General features: G+C 39.3%; 3 protein-coding genes across 5 annotated transcripts; 2 read left to right on the top strand and 1 right to left on the bottom strand.

Moving 5' to 3' along the window:
- The first annotated feature begins 225 nt into the window (after positions 1-225).
- gck (glucokinase) lies at positions 226-4,607 on the top strand. The gene is made up of 10 exons (XM_004072155.3): positions 226-414; positions 832-994; positions 1,114-1,268; positions 1,370-1,489; positions 1,593-1,688; positions 2,007-2,106; positions 2,195-2,378; positions 2,911-3,066; positions 3,435-3,668; positions 3,907-4,607. Exons 1-10 carry the CDS (start codon positions 334-336, stop codon positions 4,052-4,054), a joined length of 1,437 nt encoding a protein of 478 aa, XP_004072203.1. The 5' UTR covers positions 226-333; the 3' UTR covers positions 4,055-4,607.
- A 1,529-nt stretch (positions 4,608-6,136) lies between these two features.
- Positions 6,137-8,017, top strand: myl7 (myosin light chain 7). Of its 2 annotated transcripts, NM_001145995.1 has the most exons (7): positions 6,137-6,159; positions 6,293-6,394; positions 7,132-7,207; positions 7,328-7,432; positions 7,516-7,594; positions 7,682-7,730; positions 7,809-7,952. In NM_001145995.1, the coding sequence occupies exons 1-7, from the start codon at positions 6,157-6,159 to the stop codon at positions 7,911-7,913; spliced, it is 519 nt and encodes a 172-aa protein (NP_001139467.1). In that variant the 5' UTR covers positions 6,137-6,156; the 3' UTR covers positions 7,914-7,952. The 2 variants fall into 2 exon arrangements, with proteins under 2 accessions (NP_001139467.1, XP_011477149.1); XM_011478847.2 differs by lacking the exon at positions 6,137-6,159 and having other exon boundaries at positions 6,266-6,394; positions 7,809-8,017.
- A 5,384-nt stretch (positions 8,018-13,401) lies between these two features.
- Positions 13,402-20,126, bottom strand: LOC101167873 (glycerol-3-phosphate acyltransferase 3-like). Of its 2 annotated transcripts, none has more exons than XM_004072154.4 (14): positions 20,039-20,126; positions 19,534-19,734; positions 19,159-19,225; positions 16,528-16,676; positions 16,299-16,444; positions 16,051-16,125; positions 15,869-15,958; positions 15,072-15,165; positions 14,878-14,993; positions 14,619-14,674; positions 14,383-14,468; positions 14,173-14,301; positions 14,003-14,082; positions 13,402-13,914 (listed from the first exon to the last, which is right to left on the bottom strand). In XM_004072154.4, the coding sequence occupies exons 2-14, from the start codon at positions 19,675-19,677 to the stop codon at positions 13,812-13,814; spliced, it is 1,335 nt and encodes a 444-aa protein (XP_004072202.1). In that variant the 5' UTR covers positions 19,678-19,734; positions 20,039-20,126; the 3' UTR covers positions 13,402-13,811. The 2 variants fall into 2 exon arrangements, with proteins under 2 accessions (XP_004072202.1, XP_011477174.1); XM_011478872.3 differs by lacking the exon at positions 20,039-20,126 and adding an exon at positions 19,832-20,004.
- Between the last annotated feature and the right edge of the window lie 2,470 nt (positions 20,127-22,596).

The raw sequence follows: 22,596 nt of genomic DNA, 5'->3' as shown, positions 1-22,596 counted from the left end.
AAAAAGTATCATCAGCCCATCTGCAGATGTCATGCATGGTAATATGTCATAACCTGGTCATATTGATTTTTTGTTGCTATAATAAACTCACACACAAGTTGTGTCTTCGTGGACATTTGTGCGTGTGTTTGAACTTTTGTCACCAGATGGGTCGATGCTCAAAAGGGGAGGGTCTTTGGTGGGTCCCACCCCCTTCACCTGTCTATAAACACAGCAGTGAGGCTCATTCTGTCATCCTCACGCATTACCTGCTGTGAAAACACACAAGAGGAGAGCATTTATTCTTAGAATCAGGCTTTTATTCCTAGAATCAGCTCACTTTAGTATAACAAGATGCCGTGTGTCAGCACTCATCTCGACACCATGGGGAAGTTGCCTTCCAGCTTCAAAGCTGTCGTGAAAGAAATCCTCATGGTAAGATTTGATTTGTCTGTCGCAGAAAATGACGTTTTTATGGTATTTTTTTAGTTCTGGCTTTTCTAGTTTCTCTGGCAAGAAAAATTAGACAAAATGTAAGAAAAAAAAGGCTTATATGTTTTCCTGCAAATCCTTTGTTTTTTTTACAACTTTGCCAACTTGCAGCAGAAACCGGCTTCTTAGAAATAACTCATCCAGAATTCTTATTTTAAGACAGGTATTCTGGTCACTAAGACATGTTTCCTCAAAGAAGGATTATTTTGCTTTTGAAAAAAACGTTATTTTTCTTGCAAGTAAGACAATTTCTCTTGCAACAAGGGTCTTTTTCACTTCCTTAAAATTCAGTTTTCGCAGTGTAAAACCAGATAAAAAAGTGAACTCCATATGTTTTATTGAAACCTCTTACATTTTCAGGTGGAGCAGATTTTGTCAGAGTTCAGGCTGAATAAAGAAGAGCTCAAAGAGGTCATGAAAAGGATGCAGCGGGAAATGGACAGAGGACTGCGTTTAGAGAGCCATGAAGAGGCCAGCGTCAAAATGCTTCCAACTTATGTCTGCTCCACCCCAGAAGGATCAGGTAAATTCTAGCAAAATATAATAAACTGAAGTAAAATGTCAAAGAAAAATGACCAAACTGTGGATTGTTGATGCTGAGTGAATGTAATTCAGTGTGTGTGCCCCGTCTGTTGTTGACAGAGGTGGGCGATTTCTTGGCTTTGGATCTGGGGGGTACAAACTTTCGTGTGATGCTTGTCAAAGTGGGAAAAGATGAAGAACGGGGCTTTAAGGTGGAGACAACGAACCAAATGTACTCCATTCCCGAAGATGCAATGACTGGAACTGCAGAAATGGTTTGTGAACACCTCAAACACTTTCGTTGCAGCAGGTTATAATGTCATGTAATGAGCGCTCACTTCTGCTGTTTGTTTTTTTTTTTTTAATGTGTCTACAGCTTTTTGACTACATTGCAGAGTGCATGTCGGATTTTCTGGATAAACACCACATCAAGCACAAAAAGCTTCCTCTGGGTTTCACCTTCTCCTTTCCAGTCAGACACGAAGACATTGACAAGGTGGGTTTAGATAAATGATGTGAACTATCGTTTGATTCACATGGGTAAATAAGGATTTTTATGATTAATTGCCAGTTTTTATAGAAATGGTTTGGTTCAACAGGGAATCCTGCTTAACTGGACAAAAGGCTTCAAGGCGTCTGGTGCAGAAGGGAACAACGTTGTGGGATTGCTCAGGGATGCCATCAAGAGGCGAGGGGTGTGTAGTCCAAATCTGATTCCTGTTTTAAAATAAAACAATAACATATCCCCCTCACTTCCAGGCAAAATAACTTTGTCCAGTAACTGTTTTTAAATCCACCAAAAACTATAATTCCAAAAGCCCCACCCCTTCACAATTGGTATCATTGAAAAGCCCCAAATATCCTCTGTAGATGTTAAATTCAGTAGAATGCAGTGGTTGGAAGATGTTTAGGTTTAGATATGTCCTCTACAGGAGACAAATTTGCATTGCTGGTAGTCAGGTAGATATATTTAAACTGGAAGACACTCAAACATCCTGATTCTGTGTTGTCAGGACTTTGAGATGGATGTGGTTGCCATGGTGAACGACACAGTTGCCACCATGATTTCCTGCTATTACGAGGACCGCAGCTGTGAAGTTGGGATGATTGTTGGTAAGAAGCAGTGCGCAAGTGTAAGCATGCAGGCGCCTCAGCACTGATGCCTCGTGCTCACAGGAGCTTCTTTTTTTTTACTCACCAGGCACTGGCTGCAATGCGTGCTACATGGAGGAGATGAGAACTGTGGAGCTGGTGGAAGGGGAGGAGGGCCGCATGTGCGTCAACACAGAGTGGGGAGCCTTTGGCGACAAAGGGGAGCTGGAGGAGTTCAGGCTGGAATACGACCGGGTGGTGGATGAGTTCTCCATTAATCCAGGACAGCAGCTGTGAGTAAAGCCATGCATTACATTTACCTATTTAAACTCCCCCCTCCCTCCCCCCCAGCTGATTGCACTCAGGACAAGAGTCAAGTCAGGTTATTTGAGGTTGACTGTAAACTTATCACCCCTCTTGAAAGCATCTTTAGTTAGGTAGTTTTTCATGAATAATTCATCTGTTTCTGGCAGTCCTCACCTGACTCTCACCTGAGCACTCTAAAGTTGCCAAGCTACCTGTTGTTTTCCTCAGGATGTTAGTAAATGGACACAGGTCTCAAACATCAGCAGCTGGGGGAGTCAGATTAATGATCCCCTCTCTGCTGCTTGCCATTGTGCCTGCAAGCCTAATGACTGTTTACCTTTTTCACTGACAGTCCATCCACACAAGTGCTCGGCCTCAGTTGGCCACTTTGCCCTTGACGTCACCCTCCTTATCCGCTCTCGCCCTGTTCCCTCACCCCTTTGGTTTTCTGACTCAATTTGCCTCACAAACGTTGAATCTTATCTGTTGTGTCTTTTCTTTTGTCATCATCCTCTTCAGGTTTGAGAAACTGATCAGTGGAAAGTACATGGGGGAGCTGGTGAGGCTCGTCCTGATGAAGCTGGTGAAGGAAAACCTGCTGTTTAACGGCGAAGCTTCAGAGCAGCTCAGGACCCGTGGAAGCTTTGAGACGCGGTTTGTCTCCCAGGTGGAGAGGTGAGCATGGAAAAACAACATCCCATAAACCCTACTGCTATCTGCACAAGCATGAATTCAATGTTTACTCATTTTATAGTCAGTAAAATTCAGATGGTCAGGAAAATACATTAGTTACTCATGCAGGCACTCTGTGCAAAGCAGATGGAAAAAACAGCAGATGTGTGGATAACACAAGCTTCATAACAGAGTGAAATGGAAAATAAATTCATTTTACTTTACCATAAACATACAGTACAGGCCAAAGGTTTGGACACACCTTCTCATTCAAATGAATGGGAAGGTGTGTCCAAACCTTTGGTCTGTACTGTATAAAATAAATCAACCACGTGAATAAAATGTTTATTTTCTATATTTTCTTCCTTCAGTGATTCTGGGGATAGAAAACAAATCTATAACATCCTGTCCTCGCTGGGCGTTCTCCCCTCTGAGCTGGACTGTGACATTGTGCGACTGGTTTGTGAGAGCGTTTCCACACGTTCTGCTCAAATGTGCGGCGCTGGACTCGCCGGTGTCATCAACCGGATGAGAGAGCGACGCTGTGAGGAAGAGCTGAAGATCACAGTTGGAGTTGATGGATCCGTCTACAAGCTGCACCCATGGTAAGAAATTCTTATAAATAAAACTTTCTACCAAATAACACAGAAAATACTGTGCTTAAGCCTCTATTAGCTTCAAACTGAATAAGCAAGAATCTAGAAGAGGGGAGAAAAGGCTACCTCAGAAAAAAAAAGTTTTTTATTGCTAAAATGTTAAATCTACTCAAAGAAGATAGGCATTTAAAAATAAAGAACAATGGAAGCAGATGCACTGAGACCGACTGTCTTTCCCCCATCACAGGTTCCGGGACAGGTTCCACAAAGTTGTCTGGGACCTGAGTCCTCATTGCGAGATCACCTTCATCCAGTCAGAGGAGGGCAGCGGCCGTGGAGTGGCGCTGATCTCTGCAGTGGCCTGTAAGATGGCTGCCTGCACGACTGCCCCGTGAAGAGAATCATGCACCGAGCAGCGCTGGAGGAAAGCTGAATGAATCCACATGTGTAGCTGAGGTCAAAGTCAGGCTTTAGGATGCAACCTGAGGACTCCTAGTGGGAGGAATGAAGGCAGGGGGGAGCATCAAATCGCTTGTTTTATAGACATTTTTAGACCCTATCAAAGTGAATTTTAATGGTTTTGAACGTTTGAAAGATTCTCATTACTGCTCCTGAATTGTCTGATGATGGGATTTCTCCTGTTTTATGTCTATCAGTGCTGGTTGATAGTGCTGACTGTATAGCATTACTAAGCCTTTGCTGGAGGTCCTTTATAAAACCAGAGAAAGCTGGATATTAGATAACAAACTTTGTAAATGTAAATTATTTCAAAGCCCAAATGATTTGACTGTGTTTTGTAATTCTTTGTTAACAATGAAATATTTCTTAAGTATTGTTTATTTAAATGTTTTGTTTACAACATTTATTTACCATGTTAGCGTGTTCTGTGTGTCAAATTTAACCATATAAATAAGCTTAACTGTAAATAAAGCAGAATAAAATAACAGATGTAAGTGTTAATTGTTTTATTTGCAGTTCCATGTACTGCAACACAAGTGCAACGTTATACATATATATATATGCATACGTATACACGTATATACATACGTGTATACGTATATGAACAATTCAATTCAATTTAATTTGCATGGCCCAAATTCACAACAACAGTCGTCTCGATGGGCTTCGTATAGGTAATTGAAAAAGTTAAACATAAAATCAAAAGGATAATTAATACATTGAATTCAATAGGAAAATACTAAATTGACAAACTGACTAAACTAAACTGGACATCCCTGCCCTCAGACCCCCCTTCGCGGTAAGGAAAAACTCCTAAAAAAAAAAGATTCCGGAAAAAAGGAAGAAACCTCAGGGGTGCCCACATGAAGGACGGATCCTCCCCCAGGACAGACAGGCGATTACCAGAACGACATATAGTGAGCCACACAGTATTATCCCTAGTGACCGATTATACAAATGATCCCACTTAAAAAGTTGTGAGAGGTCTGAAATGGGCATCATAGGAACACTTAAACTGTGAGGAAAAATGTAAAAAAAAAAAAAAATGGAATTGAATTTTATAGATGTTTTACATTTAATGGTGCAGAACATAAGAATTTGGTCAAAACAAAACATTGTTCACCTCAATGCTTTGCATGACAGAGCTGAACGGTTTCCTGTAGATCTTCACCAGGTTTGCATGCACTGTGGATTATTGAGGCCCATTACTCTACAATTTGCATTAATGCATGTTAATCGTATTTATGCTTTTTGGTTATGTTTAAATTCTACTTCTTTGTATAAAATCGGTTGTTTTTCTCTTACCTCTTTCTTATCTACTAAAAACTTTCTATTGAAACTACCTCTGGATGGTTTGTCTTTAAAACTTGTGTTTTCCTGTTTCATTACAGATCTTTGTTTCCTGTTTTGTTGACAGGAGTTGGGTTTTTCTGCCCACACAGCAGACATTTTTTCACCTCAGTAAGCTGAAAAAATGCCAGCAGAGTTTGCTTTGTCTTTGCTTCTTTTGCATCAATTGCTCCTTATTTAATCTTTGGAAAAAGTGATCTTATTTAGGTAAAAATTGTTTTGCTGATTAAGCTTTTCATCTCCCTTTTGCCAAACAAAACTGCAAAACTTCACGGTGTAGCTTCACTTTCACTCATCTCCAGGAGCAACAGGAGTCAGGTACAGTTGGCATAAAACTCGTTCCATCCTCCAACACTTTAGAATTATTCTGATGCTTTTACTTTAAAATCTGTTAAAACTGACCCGCTAGAGCTCACCTGCTTTGTTTTAATGAATGACAGAAGTTATTTTTCCTCTTTTCCTCTCTGCCTCTTTTTTCATATCTCTGTTTTCCAGTCCAGAGGAATTCTGACCGCTTTACTTCTTATCAGGCCCCCTCAGTGACCCTCGCAGGGCAGACTTGACCAAGTAAGGGTCTGCGCTGCTGTGCACCAGCTATTATAAGAGACTGACTGATAAGATGGGCCTTACATAAAAACCCAACCCTGCATCACACCTTTGCTGAGACTCCTCATGCAGTCATCCAGACATGGTAAGTCTGCTGGCATCTTCAAGTTTTTTATTCTTTCGCTCAGTGATGCTAATAGTATGACTTTTTTATTCCTAAATGAACATTTTGAGACCTTTGTCTTGCACGTGTTGATTAATGTTTAATGTTCTCCAAGGCTAGTAAAAAGGCCTCCAACAAGAGACAGAGGGGAGCGCAGAAGTCCTCCTCCAATGTATTTTCCATGTTTGAGCAGTCACAGATTCAAGAGTTCAAGGAGGTACAATGTTCACTCTTTTTTTTCTGTAATACTCCTCATAAAGGAAACAAGTTGTTCTTTAACAAAAGACAGTGCTAAAAGGAAATTTTTAACAAATAATTTTTCTTGGGTGAAAGTGGACTATAAGGTCAGCTTTTTCTTTCTAACTAATGCTGGTGTCTAGATAAGAAAATAAAAGAGAGAAATAAAAAAATGTCCTTGACAAAATGAACATTTTAGGTTAAAGACCCACTCGGACCATCTTTTGAGGTATTTTAAAAGCGTTCACAACCCCTAACTACAAAGAAATATATCGGAGTTTTGAGCCAGATTCCGAGGAAAACGAAGACGTACATGGATCTATCCGTCCACAAGTGGTCGTGTCAGAATGGAGCGGAGCAGGGAGCTTGTGGCCCGCCTAGCGTATTTTCTATAACTAGGATCTTTTTCAAACGGCATTTTTTTGTCTGCGTCCCTAATTAATGATGATTCGCATAAGGAAACAATCAGAAATGCCATTTTAAGCTTAATTGTCCACTATTGTCAGAAAAAAGCTATAAGAACATTTTCAAAAAACAACTATCATTGGAGTGGGTCTTTAAGGTGTAAAAAGTAGGACCTAAATATATTGTAAGGGGGAAAATAAATGCTAATTTAATACTCCAGAAAAGGTATGTGTATGTGCATGACAAATGTAATTTTTTTAGGTTAAAAAATGCACAAGAATTTAAATTTGTACTAATTATTCATACATGCAGGCATTTGGCTGTATTGACCAGGACAGAGATGGTGTCATCAAAAAGCAGGACTTGAGGGAGACCTACGCTCAGCTGGGTAATTCAACACATGCCAACCTCTAATTTAGGATGTTTTAACAAGAAAGGTAGACATTTATGTATCAGCATATGAAATGAACCTTGCATTCTGCTAAACGTGAAATTGTTTGTTTACCAGGAAAACTGAATGTAAACGATGAGGAGCTGGATGAGATGCTAAATGAAGGGAAGGGTCCCATCAACTTTACTGTGTTCCTAAGTCTCTTTGGAGAGAAAATCAATGGTGGGAGACTGTTTTGCATTCCTAAAAAAAGTTTTCAATGATATAAATGTATAAACGATGAATGAACTTTTGATTTTCTGCAGGTACTGATCCTGAAGATACCATACTTGCAGCTTTCAAGCTTTTTGACCCAAATGGGACGGGTTTTGTTAATAAAGACGAGTAAGATTTAGTGAACCAGTTTTCTACAATTTTTTTATACATTTACGTTTTTAAATAAAATTCTATCTTCTCTCTGTCTTGGTGTAGATTTAAAAGACTACTGATGACCCAGGCAGAAAAATTCACAGCAGAGGAGGTTGGTTTACTTCTAATTTTACACCAAAGAAACATTTTTTTCAAATAATTTTCTAAAGTTTGCTTTAAACTCTTTTAGGTGGATCAGGCCCTCGCTCTCGCACCCATTGACCCCACTGGAAATATTGATTACAAGTCACTCTGCTACATTATCACACATGGAGATGAGAAGGAGGAATCCTAATATTATTTGGATGTTCAAATCAATAAAAAGGTCAACCAAGCTGTGTCAGCATATGTCTGATAGGTTATATATGACCTGTGAATAAAACATAAAACATCTGTAAAGAGAAAGTCTAAAATGTATGATTTATTTGATCTTAATAGGCTGCAGACTTTTCAGTTTCAAAAGACTACATTTGTTTTTACTGAGAATAAAGTATTGGACTCCGACAATGCTATCTATTGCGACCTATTTTTTAAAAACTAAGAGTAAAATTAAAATCGTCTTAATATCATTAGAACCCTAAAATGATGGATGCATCAACTTAAGCCAAATATGAAAATGTTAATTATTAGAAAACAATGGTAAAAGAAAAACTTTTTTTCTTCATGATTTTGACAAAGAAAAATGTGTTTTAACAACAAAACAAAAATCTTTAGTTCAAACAAAAAAGTTGTGATAAAACTCTGTCAGATTAAAGTAAATGAAAATGTTTATACATTTTTGTTATCGTTAGAAAAAACTATGTTTTGGACCAGCTATGTCAAAGAAGGTAAAAAAAGAAAGAAAAGGGAGAATTTCAAGCTCCATAGGGGCCTCTCTTTGACTCTTCTGGGTGCCCGTTACCATGGCAACGACAACAAAAGTTCCCCGTAAACTCCACAGCCACATTTCTCTGCCCATGCTACGGTCAGTTAACAACAACAAGTTCGTGTGAGGTGGTGGACTTCTACGGTTCCCGTTCAACTTTCCTCCAGATGACTGCCAACTGTTCATCTTCGTCTTCCTCTTCATCCATTTTTCTCTTTTTCTGACGTCCGTGGAGGAGATGCCCATTGCATCCGGAGCGACAGGAAGGGTGGATGTGGGAGTCGATACAAACAAGAGATGGGCCCCAGGTGGAAGGAAGAGGAACGCGTTTCCTGTCACCCGCCATCATGACTCCTACCTGTTGAGGTGAAACGTCTGTTTTTCCTGAGGTTTTAGGATTTTCTTTACGCAAAAACAGCAGAACTGTTCGCCCAATCGGAACAAAGATTGTCTATAAAGTACAGATGACTCACTCCTTTCCTGACTTTGGACTGCGTTTAGTTGGTATGGTGTCGTTGTGCTGACGTCCAACGAGGAGTGAGCGGTCTTCACTCTAATAAAGCATCTTTGATTCGATGCGATAGCAGTTTCCCAAGTTTTCCTGTAAAACACACAGACTCACTAAGTCTCTTAAAATATTCACTTATCCATCCAAATAACTCAGGTTTTCTCATTCATACATTATCTCATTCCGCTTTTCAGCATGACAGGTGTAATCTCACCGTCAACTTTTGATGGTGTTTTAACAAAGTCAAAGTCATTTGCATCGTCTCCAGACAAACGTGTGCTGTAATGATTTGGTGGTACAGACGAGTGGAGTAAAAAAGTATCTGCCAGTCCCCGGTTCTCCAAGTTACAAAGATCAGAGGGTCTGTAACGTTCATCAGATGCCAAGAGACAGAATGTAAACGTACACAGACTTTCAGGCGCTGTGTGATGCTGGAGAATCCAGACATATTTCATCCTCAATATTCTCACTGAATGATGGAAGGAGGTTTTTGTCCAAAATATCTCCATTCATTCGTGGCTCATGCTTCACAGTGGATTTGGTGTTCTTGGGATGTAATGCAGCATTCTTTTCCTCCAAATACAGGAAGTGGTGTTTCTGCCAGAGAGTTCAATGTTGGACTCATCTGGCCATATGACCATCTCCCAATCCTCCTCTGAACCATTCAGGTGGTTTCTGGAGAACTTTATAAAGAGGTCTGGACATGGCCGGCCCTCCCTATACGCGAATTACGCAGCCGCGTAGGGCCCCCGTCACCAGCAGGGCCCCGAAGTGGCGACAAAAATTAAATTAAAAGAGACCCAAATCTGGCAACCCATTTCATAGAACTTGCTTACCAACTTGTGCTCTGAATGTTGTGCAAAAGAAAGTTGCCTGCTCTTTAATGATCCCCCCCCTGTCAGCACACATGAACCAATCTGGCAACCCAAATAATGACGTTACACCATTTAGCAACGATTGGTCAACATAATTGCATCTGAGCCTGGCACGGTGTGAATTTACGAGCGCATTTTGTTTCAATAAAGTTGGGAAAAGAAAAAAACGAGCACATTTTGTCACGCTGATCAAAGCGACAACAAGAAAACGTCATGCCTCAGAGACTTTATCCATCAGGAGCTGAAAAAAGATAAATAACTTCAACATCAATCACAAGGTAAGTTTGGAGGATGTTGGGGCATTATTTTTACATTATCCAGCATTTCTGTGCAGCTGCGCGATTTACGTAAATACTAAGCGATCTGTCTGAGGTGAAGTTTGCACATAAACGACCCCGTTTGTCGTAATTTCCCATGGAAAACTCGAAAATAATTTTGATACCCAAGTTTCCAAGATGAGGTTGGACATGACCTTCTAAAACGGAGGAGTGTAGAGAAGAGTAAATAATGACAACGATATGATGGCTGAAAATGTTAACTCACGTTATCGTTTTGTTTCATTGTTTTGCTAACACATATTTAGTGCGTTCTGCATTTTCCGGTTTATTACAGCATAAAACTACTGTTTATCAGTCAGGTAGTCTGAGTTTTACAACAATGAGTGTGTCTTAAAATCTTGCATTGGCATGAAATATGGAGAATGAAAACTGCCAAATACATAGGAAATAAAGGTTCTCATCTATAAATGACAAACAAAATAAATGTACTAATTTTAAAATTATGAACATAAACAAATAATACAAAAAGAAGTGTATAAAAGGCTTATATTTACACTTATTCTCAAATTAGTGTTCACATTTTATTATTTATAAATGGGTACATTTATTTCTTATTTGTATTTTGCAGTTTTGATTCTACATAATGATGATGTTTTGCACAGTTCCGTCTCAGCCGACAGTTTCTTCTGCTCTCAAAAAGTATTAACAAGTATTGGAGGTTGTGCAGCGTCCAAGATGTTCCTGACTTCACTGAAGATGTCATCTCAGGTAACTTTAATAACATGTAAAGTAATTAAAAAAACAGGGTCTGCATATCCCCTTTTTTTCATAAACAGCAGCTGAAGAGTAAGGAGCTCCAAACTTTATGATATATTTTTTCATAAAAAAATATATCATATATTTTTGATATATATGATATATTTTTCATAAATTTTTTTATGAAAAATGAGTTTATTTTTCTAATTAGAGACTTTGAAACTCTAATTCTGTTGTCCACATCTAACATTGCCGGCCTTTTCTTGTGTACCTTTATAGAGGTGCAATAAATCAAAGAGCATAAACTAATTGAAAAGAGACAGTTTAGTTAATGTTGCTTTAGGAGTGATTTTAAACGGTCACCTTTCTGTCTGAAGTGTACTTTTTCTTTAGAGTGATGTATATTTTCCTAGAGGAGAACCCCTATTTGAGCAGTGTTGCAGTCACAATGTTTATCACTGAGAATATTTTATATTTTTGCAGCTTTCTCTTATTTGTCTCCGCTAAATTGTGTAAAGCAGATGATAAATATGCAAGGATATTTTTAAATATTTAAATATTAAAAATATTTTTAAATATTTTTTAAAAATATTTTAAAAAATTTTACTTTATAATTAAATTAATGAAATATGACCTCATGCAAATATACAATCAAACAATAAATCTCTCATAAATATATAAAAAGATCATGAAATTGTGAAAAACCTGCACACAGATTTTAAACGAGCCAATATATTATTAGTATTCTGCTATAGATATTTTATTAGCTTTATCATTGATTATTGTATAATAATATTTCTTGTTTTTTAGCTGCAGAAGAAACTGCTGTCACCACATCTACTGTTGAAAGGGAAAACATTTGACTGTTTGACTTTTCACTGTTTGCTTTTATTGAAGTTCTGTATCTCATGTTCCAGAGGCTCCAAGAGAGGCGTGTATGAAAGAGGAGCCAACTGGATCCAAAATCCCACCTACCGGTACCTCATATCCAGTTGGTCCAGCTAAATGACCAACCACACTCTCTGATCCAGTAAGAATGGATTTGGTGCAAAGAGGTCCTTTTCAGACTGAGAAAGACTATGACCTTCCAAAATCCCCCTCATTGAGCTGTTGTTTTCTTTATGTTGGATTGTTTTATTGTCATTTGATTTGCTATTAAGTTGCTGTTTGTAATAAGTTGGAGTTTTGTGAATGTCATTTGTTGAGTGCCTAATGTTACATTAAAAAAATATATCTATATATCTATATACATTTGTCATTCATTTTTTTTCTTTGCATTTAAAATTTGTTTGGCACCACTTAATGTGCATCCAACATGCAGGCAATATACTGTATTCAATTCTTTGGGAGCAATAATAATTCACAAATGTATTAATAGAGATATCTCATTTATATTACAACAGTTGCGTTTTTTTGGTGCTGCTGATCAGTTAGAGGGCCCACAAATTAAATTTCGCTTAGGGCCCCCAGAAGACCAGGGCCGGCCCTGGGTCTGGACATGGTTGTGGTTCAAGCAGAAAGACCTTTGGAGCACTGCGGATGCCATTCTCTCACAGCTGAAGTGTATTTATGATCAAAGTCACAGATCTCTCTCATATTTTTAAGTGGAACAACTTGCAGAATCTATAACTAACAGATACTTTTTTGCTCCAGTGTTTCAAAGACAGTAAAAAATATCTTTTTACTTCATAGTTGTTTTTGAGAAAGGGTATGTTTCCTTAAGTTGTACTTGCATTCAAATAAGCATTTATGCTTAATTGCAATTTTTAGTCCCCTCTTCACATTTATGCAAATATTATGTTTCAACTATTATGTTTCAACCCTACTGAACTTTGCATAAAAAAAGTTTTTTTTCATCTTGTTCTGCCTTTTTACTGCAGGCTGAAGCAGGGAATAATCTTTTCTTTTTCCAGAAAAGAAACATGAATTGTTGAATTGTCCATTAAACTAAACTTTGCAGAGTTTTTAGCATTTTGTAATCAATCTCTTTCAGGTACCAGGAACTTCAAAAAGTACAGAACAAAACTAGACTTTTGCAGGTAAGCACCGTGATTACAGCTTTACAGAAAAATCTCAAGAAGACTAAAGGAGTTTTTGATTTTGTGCAGGACCTGCAGAGCAGAACAGAGTCAAGTGATCATGAAAGTGATGGTGAGTACGAAAGAAATTAAAAATCGCACATTGGTACCACAAGAGTTTGAAGTAAATGGATTTTAATTTGGCTTTTAGGGGCTAAAGAGGAAACTCCACAGATTAAAGACACAGTTTCAGGAGAAAAGCCTTCCAAATCGTCCAAGATGTGTATTGTTCTGTGAGGCCTCCATGTCTCAGATTATTTTGAAAATCCACATTTTACTGTATTTTCTTTTAATTTAGTTTTTTAAAAAGAATTATGATAAGATTGTCTTTAAAAACTTTGTTTTATATGTTATATATTAACAAACTGTCAGTCATGTTGTTCTTTTGCAAGGTGCAATAAAGTGTTAAATGGTTAAAAAATGTAACCGTTGGTGGTTTTTAATGCATATAAACATTAATTGCTCCAGGAATATTTTTGCTTTCAATCTAAAATCTTTCAAATTTTCATTTTTGAGACAGAAAAAAAATTACAAGCCTTGGTTCATTTAAGCAGTTTGTTCTTTAAACATCTGTTGTCAACGGAAAATTCCCAACATTAATAATCAAACAGCAGCCATATCAAGCAGCAATAAAAACGTTCCTTATCCCTGCTTTAACAGTGTCAAGTATTGCACAAGTGTTAATCACTGAGACTCTTCTCCTTCCAGCTGGTAGTTTTCAGTGTTTGTCAAAGTCCTGTGGCCTTTCAGCATTCCCTGCCGATGAGAGTGAAGCTGGGGTGGAGAGCCCCCCTCTGCTCCTTCTATTCTCTGGTAGAAGAAGGCGTAGGAGCTCAGTCGCTGTGGCTGTCCTCTCCCACCACCATGCTGCTGTACTTCTTCTGCTCCTGCTCTTTAAAGGACTCCTTCACCTTTGCCCTCTTCAGCCCTCCATCCCTGCAGATGCAACCAAAGTGAAAGCAGTTTTTTTTTATTTGATCAACAAATGAGAAATAATCAGACTGAAAACAATTTGACGGATTACCACTGCAGATCCACCAGCCCTCCCCGATGAGCGATAGCAGATTTCACTCTGTTTGCAAACTGGACTGCATCTTCTCCCTCCTGACATTTGTGGAATCAACACAGACATGAGTGTTTTTTTTTTTTTTTTAACATGCATATCGTAGGACATTCGTTTTCGGTCTGTCATACCTTCTGGTGCATGGGGGGCAGGTACCAGACATTGCAGACGAGGGCCCAGCTGGTCATCATCCTCAACAGGTAGCTCACCATGCTGTACTTGGAGCTGTTCCAGAAAGCATCTCCAAATTTTGGATCATACTGAAAAAGGGAGGTGAAATGAATCAGCCAGAAGACTACAGAAATATGTGAAGAGAGTACTCCTGGAGAGGACTGAATCACCTTAATGGCTACAGGATATATTGTTCCTCCAATCTCAAAACTTCCCTTTTTAAACATCATGACAGATGTGTTGTTGATGCAGGTTCCTGCAGAACCAGGAGACAGAAGACTTGTGTGTGAGCTCTTTCAAAAACTAACACAATCTGGGCTCACTTGTAACAGATCAGTGTCCAGACTGCTATGCTAATATAATCCTCAGTGTCTGCTTTGATGACACAGATAATAGTGACACATACCTTCTGGGAAAATCAATATGGGAAGCTTTTTCTTGTCGTTCACATGATCTCTTAGCCTGAAAACAGCACAGCAAAGGACAAATGAGACCTTCTTCTGATCACCTAAACAAGTTTACGTCTCTACTTCAGATGACGCATCAAAGATCCTCAACCTTCAGAAATATATCTGGTTCTCTCTGAGGAACAAAAGAAATGCAATCTCCCAGAAAAACGGCACAGAAACAAAAGCCGGATGAGAAAACGTTAAGGTAATGCTAACCTTTTGGTCACTAGATGGCGATCTTTCATCTCTGCTCTCTCAAACCAGACATGAGGACAAGACCTGACCATAGCTCTCTGAACAACCCCCATCAGGCCTCCGTGGACCTGACCTACCTGAGGTTCAGAGGTAAAAAAATACGTTGGTTCAAGGCATCATTATGAGAAAAATATTGCACAGATTTCCATGCATACCATTGCATAACAACCATCGTTGCAAAGTATGACTATGTCGATGGGACTGGTGTGATTGGCAACACAGATCCCTCCTTTTTTAGGTTTGTTCTCTCTGTGAAGATGAGATGAAGATCAGGGTGTAAAGAACCTTTAAGATGTTTTTTCTTGATTTTTAGAGAAGTACTTAAAGACCCACAACAATGCAAAACATTCTTCTCAACATTCTTGCAGCATTTTTTTCATGATGGAGGACATGTTAAGAAAATTCCATTAAAAATGGCATTTCTGAGTCATTTCTTTCTTCAAATTGTGAATCAGGAGCAGACAAAAAAATGCGGTTTGAAAAAGCTTGTAGCAGTGATGAAATGCTACAGTTGCCAGCCCACAAGCTCTGTGCTCCGCTTCATTCCGATGCATCCGATTGCAGACAAATAGAACCATGCACGTCTTTGTTTTTCCTCGTCTGGGCTAGAATCTGGACCAAAGCCGTTTGGCATGATGGCTCCAATATTGCTCGCTTTTGTAGCACCTCTAATTTTAGGTTAGGGGTGGGAAGGACAGTAAACTAGCGGGAGGGAGTGTTAACAAAGGGATGATGGGAAGTCAGGGAAGGCTTACTCCAAGCCAACAGTCCCACCCACAACTCATAGGCAAATTTCTACTAAACTACTGCTGCCTTGCAGTAACTATGTCCTAGAAAACAACAGGTTTTTGAATTTTTGCCTTAAAACAACATAATTATGATTAAAAGACCACTGGGAACGCTTTTAAATAAATCAAAACATGATTGGAGGGGGACTTTAATTACAAACTACCTGTTATGATAGTGGATGGTGGCAGAAAGTCCTCGAGCACAGATTCTGTAGCACATGACGTGGACCCACTCACTGATCCAAGACTTTATCCTGAAAACACACATTTTCATAAACACTGAAGCACAATTTAAGCAGAAATGAAAAAAAAAATCATTTTTGATGGGTTTTGTTTTAGTAGTTACCTCCAGTCAGGAAGTAATCCGACTGCTGACGTTCCAATAACCAACCAGGTAAGACCTATGCAAGCCAAAGTTATCCTGGAAAGAGAGGGACAGCCTTTTTTCAAACTCACAGGAAATGTGACACCAAATAAATGGAGAACATGAGGACCAAAGATTTGTTCCTGCTAGCAGAGCAGAGGTGCCTTAGCATCTCCACATCAGACTGTCAGCTTTACTCTGCAGGCATCAGGTATTCAACATCTGTGTACCTAAGCGGTGCAAGAATGCAGTATCTCACGAAGATACCGAGGCCATAGACCAGCGTCAGCCTCAGACTTATGTACTGGAAATCATTGTTGGTGCGGGTCAGTAAGTTCCAGGATACCAGTTCTTCAGAGCTGAACCGCTGCGTCACCTGGGTTTTTAAACAGAAAGAAATAAAGACAAAAACGAACCAAAAACCTTTGACAAGCGAGTGTCAGCTAGAACCTAAAGCACCTCATCCTCTACGATGCTCTCAATCCCACGCCGTGTGAAATAGAAGGAGTCGCTGAGTGTGAAGTCCCCTCCCACCGGGGGTTTGGGTCTGGAGCGTCGAAGTTCCCCCAACTCTTTTTCCATGGAACCATTTTCTCTTTTGATAAGACCTGACACACAAACCCACTGGTAAGAGGGATATCTCCAGAACAATCTGCTGGATGATTCAACCTCATCATATCTCCATTACTTAAAAGCTTTCAGTCAAACACAGAATCAAAGTTTGAACTCTTACAGCTTTTCTCCATTGGTTTGGCTCATTTCTTGAAACAGAAATTACATTCTCAAAACAACATGGACAAACCTCCAAACCACCTTGGCAATTGTTCACAACAGAATGGAATTTCTCATTAATTTCATCAAATTGCAAATGTCTTAGTACATGTCTCAATGTCTCAGTACATCTTTGCAATTGATGAAGTGCAGGAAACCTACATTTAGCACAATGTCCAAGTGAATAGATCTTGTTGATCTAAACTGATTGCTGATTCTCAGTCTGATGGTTATTCGCTCCAAAATGAGTCAGCATCATTTCATTGTGTAAGTCATCACATGCACAATAGTCTGTTCAATTGTCAAAATTAGTCAAGAACATAATACCATGAATACGACATATGATTCCCTTGGAACGTTTGATACATTTATTATTATTTTGATTTGATCCCTGAAAATGAGAGAGATCTCGTATGGCCTTACCTACCACTATATGTTATCGTATGGGACAATGTGAATTTCCACTGTGGCCCGCTCATCAGGGCCTGGTTCACTACTTATCCAAGGATGGTCATAGTGTTCCTACCACCTAACTCTCCTTTTCTCAATCCTATTGAGGAGTTTTTTCCGCTTGGAGGTGGAGGGTGTATGAGCATCGGGCTCAGGATCAGAGGTCCCTGCTCCATGCAATGGATGCTGCGTGTGAGGATATTACAGATCAGTGTAGGGGATGGTTGCGACATGCACGCCGTTTCTTCCCTCGTTGCATCGTAAGGAAGAATATACGCTGTTGGTGGACAGGAATCTGTGGCCAGACAGACAGCAGCGTGTGGACGGCCAGCAGGGTGAGGACGATGGCCAGGAGAGGGAGGGTGAGGACAGCGACCAGTGAAGAACTGTTAGTTGTGAAACTCAAGCATTATTTACAGCACTGTAGGCTGCATATCATATTCATTGTTTTTTGTTTGTGTTTATATTATAAAGTATATTATGCTGTATACATTTTCTCTTTACTCTGATGTATGAAAGTTACTTTATGTGTGTGAATGATAATGGTTAGAACTTCCTTGGCAGTATGAGTGCAATGTGTGCTGTTAAACCTAAGAGGCTACTCTTACCCTAAAATCCTTTTTCTTTTTTTCAGTTTAATACAAAACTGTATTCTTTTATACAAAAACAGTACAGTAACCAATGTTAATGAAGGACTGAGCTAAAACTGAAAGGTGGACGTGAGGGATATTTTAATGGCCCTCTGCCAAAAAACATCTAATCATTTTGACTTGCAGTGCTTACTCAATGCCAAAGGGACAAAGTATTTTGGGGGCACTGACTGTTTAAATGAGAAGGAAATTTAGTTTTGACACATGAATGAATTGTTTTGGGAGAGATATGAGCTTTTGCAGGTGAACCATGGCGTTGTGCCGAACCATCCACATTATTTTGACAAAAGCACCAAGAGTGTTGAGAACGTCCGGTCTGATCAAGAAATGAGCCAAAGCAATTGAGAAGGATCTTTGCCACTTTGGTGGCACTCACTCTTTACATGGGAAAGGAATTTAGTTTTGAAGCATGAGTGAACAGTTTGGGGAGATATATTAGATTTAGCAAGTGAGCTATAAGTGTTGTGCTGAACTGTAAGACTCTTTTGCCACATGATCTTAGAATTTTCAGAATGTAATTTCTGTTTCAAGAAATGAGCCAAACCAATGGAGAAAAACTGCAAACAAAAACAAAAAAAAAAACATGTTAAGAGAAGCTTTTTTTTAAACTTTTAATTGAAATCCAAGTAAAAAATAGAGACTTTACTCAGAAGTCATAAATTTTGTCTGGTATCTAAGTCTCCACCTGATAGACTTCAAGCAGGTTAGACTCCACACTCTGATAACACAGCAGACAAAGTCCAAATCAAAAATGGTCAAACTTTTGATCCAAAGTTCTTAGGACACTTTTCTTTATTTATTTTGCAGTCCTTAAAATGTTCAGATTAAAACATTTGGATGCAACAGTTTGGGCCTGCTGAGGGTCTGTAGTGACTCGGTGCTGCAGCCCGGCAGAACTGGCCCCCCAAGCAACTCAAACGCCGATAAGGAAGTTAAGTAATGGCGTCTTATCGGATCCCGTCAGAGGAGATCACAGAGGGACTTCACCTTGTTGCATTAAACGTGTTACAGCTCACTGTGTAAAGAAGTAAGATGCAACCCTTTTTCTGCAGAACTAGAAGACCTGCTGTTTTTCAGTGAACCAGGCTGCTTTCGACAGGCCTGTTCAGACATGTGATTTATGAAATCCAGCATTTCAGCAGACTCGCAGTGTCCCTAGACCCACTTGGATTTTGCGCAATAACATGACAGCATTGCTTTAGAGGAGTTCTCTACTCACCATTGCTAGCTAAAGCTTTAAGTTCTTGCTCGTCGGCGTGTGCCTTTTGTATCTTCAAAGTGGCCCACTGCAGAGGACAGACAGACAGTCAAAGAACTCTCTGCACCCACTTTTTTTTCGGGTGTTTTGCAACATGCACAGGAGATAAATTTAAACAGAATACACTTCAAAGGTCTCCAGCCTGCTTAAATCTGTGTGCAGATATTCATTTGTGCTTTATTATCTTAGTGGAGCTATCAAAGGAAGCAGAAATCTTATCCAGGTTCCACAACAACTTCCTTTGAGATGCGTCAAGGAAATTTTCCAAAAAAGAAAAAAAATGTCTTGTTTGTATTCAAGTCTGTGAGTGAAAATATGAGGTTTTAAACACAATACCTCCAATGTTTTGACAAGAAAAGTCATGTAGGTCTCTGAGATGCCCAAAGAGAACCCGAACATGGCTGGGATCATGATGAGGCACACGATGAGGTACAGCCAAATCCTCAGAGCCCAAAGGACCCCAGCCCAGAAGTCCTCCATCTCCAACCTGATTCTCTGCGGCTTCACAAGCCCCCCCGGCTCAGAAATGGATAGATCCTGTCAGGCAGAGAGAAATGTGAGTTTTGCTTATAAACAAAGTCATTAAATAATTGAAGGACTTGATCGGTGACAACTGAGGAAAACACTGACGCACAGCTGATTCAATCAGGGTCCATGTTTCAAAAGCTCCTAACTTTTCACACACTGACTGACCCAGCAGGAAGAACACAAGTCAACAAACTGAGACAAAGTTCTGCTGAACTTCACATTAACTCCTAAGTGCTTTCATTCTGCTTCTTGTCTAAAATGACTTCTCTAAAACCAGCGGACACTGTTCTCAAATGACAGCAGATCGACTTACGTGTCAGCCTGCGGTCCATGTTCTGTCAGCCCTCGCTGGCTCAGGCGCTCGGAGCCAAACACGCCCATTTACTACATGTACAAAGTTCATCTGCGCCGGACCGACGGCGCCCTCGTGTGGACAGACTGAGGACTGCAGACACGTGGATCCGAAATGGGGTCAAGGAGACAAACGTGATAATCTGTAAAGACCCAGCAACTTAGAGGCAGGTCATCTACGAAGTTACTGTTAAATTGAAGATAATTCACAAACAAAAAATAGCCACATAACGTAAAAAGAAAAAAGTATATTCCAGCTTCATTCCTAAATCTTCATGACTTCACATGCTTATTTTTGGCGGTACACTGATTTAGAGCAGAGGTCTGCAACCTGTAACTCCAGAGCTTTATGTGGTTGTTTTATCCCTACATTTTGACTCTTTGGCTATGTTATGTGCATCGGATAACTAATGGACATATAGATGCACATAAAGCACAACGACCGACGGCGCCCTCGTGTGGACAGACTGAGGACTGCAGACACGTGGATCCGAAATGGGGTCAAGGAGACAAACGTGATAATCTGTAAAGACCCAGCAACTTAGAGGCAGGTCATCTACGAAGTTACTGTTAAATTGAAGATAATTCACAAACAAAAAATAGCCACATAACGTAAAAAGAAAAAAGTATATTCCAGCTTCATTCCTAAATCTTCATGACTTCACATGCTTATTTTTGGCGGTACACTGATTTAGAGCAGAGGTCTGCAACCTGTAACTCCAGAGCTTTATGTGGTTGTTTTATCCCTACATTTTGACTCTTTGGCTATGTTATGTGCATCGGATAACTAATGGACATATAGATGCACATAAAGCACAATTTTCGGTTTATTAGCAAAAACCTTTTGGAGCAGCAATCCCTCAAAGAGCAAATTGTCAACTATAAAATGTCGATAAATCAAATTGCTTAGATATGTTCTGGTTTGATTTTTCGGGATGAAATGTAGAGGAACCTCCCTCCCACTTGATCAAGTAATGCAGAAAACAGGTTCATTTAATCTGCAGATGTCTCTGAGCAGTTCTCCAACCCCCCAAAAAACTTAGGAAAGACTTTCTTTACAGATCCAGTTTGATCAAATAAACAACCTTTTCACATTTATGCTTTTTGCTCTTTTTTGTTTCATTTGAAAAATGTTTAAAATTACAGAAATTTTTGCTGATATCACATTGAAATTTCAGCCTCAAACATAAATCTGTCTTGAAGAAAACTAAAAATAAGAAATTTCAGAAAGAAGCTTCGCAGCGAAGCCTTAATGAGGAATGTGGCAACATTGTCCTTGTGTTAAAGCCCATAACTCCCACTTAAAACTGACAAAAGCTCTTGATTAGGTTCCAGGGTTGGACATTTCTCAGTCTATTGAACATTACTGCAACAGGCAGATTCAAGGGGTCAGACTGGGTAAAGCTCATGCAACTGATAAGAGGGTGATTTATTCTGGTACTGAACTTCAACCTAAAAGCTTATTTTACAAGCTGAATATAGCAACATGACAATGCAATGTATACATCTTATCTCAGATTAAGTTTTGGTTGGGGAGGTGGAGATTTATCTGATGTCATCTGTGAGATAATCTGTGAGTCTTCATAGATCTACTGGCTGCGTATCAACACAGTTATTTCTTTCACAAAATTATCTTCTTATTCTGAAATCAAAGAGTAAAAAACTTCCTCAGAAATGAAACCACTACAACTTAGTTTGAACAAACTCTTTCGGCTCAACTCTGGATTTGTGCTGATCGAGCTTTTAAAAAAAACAGTGATGAGGATCAGGCTGTGGTGGGTCCATGTGTGAAAACAAACATCTTTTGTACTTAATAAGATAAACGGCTGATTCAATCTAATTCCACAGCTCTGCCTCTTGCATTATGGGAAAGATGTGACGCATGCAACTCTTTCAGCCAAATGTAGATCAAGGAGGCTTCAGGCTTGTTGAAGACCCACAGTGCAGGGACATGTGTGATTATTGTTTTTGAGGAAGCCAGATTAAAAACTAATGACATGACAACACATTTTTAGAAGCAGTTGGGGTATTGGATTGTACAAATCTGTCTTAAACAAAGCCTAAATAAAATAAGATGTTTGCACAGAACGTGCTTTGTTTGGACTAGATGGCATGCTAAATCCCAATTTAGTATATTTACAAGAAAAACAAACAAAAAAAAAATCATAGTTTTACTATTAAACCACATTAAAGCATATTCATACAGATTCACGAAAATTATTTATCACAAAAGGATCTAAACAACCTGACATTTCAAGAAATAATCTAAGTTCAGACCAGCAGTAAAGATGGGAAAGAAGCTTGAACTCCCATTAAATCAGTCAGGGAAAGGGAGGGAAACTGGCTTTATCATGGTCACTTATTCTCAATACTATACAGGTCAAGCACAAAAATGTGGGGTCAGACCTCAGAAGAAGCCTTTTGCCGAACTAATGAGCTAAAATCATCAATGCAAGACCTGGAAGACTGAGCTGTCTGCAGAAGTGTGTCCGAGCTAAAGTGATGCTGCCCAGGGAGGGT

The sequence above is a fragment of the Oryzias latipes genome, chromosome 9 (assembly GCF_002234675.1).
Source record: "Oryzias latipes chromosome 9, ASM223467v1".
NCBI lineage: Eukaryota > Metazoa > Chordata > Actinopteri > Beloniformes > Adrianichthyidae > Oryzias > Oryzias latipes.
This window is presented reverse-complemented; position numbering and strand designations above follow the sequence as displayed.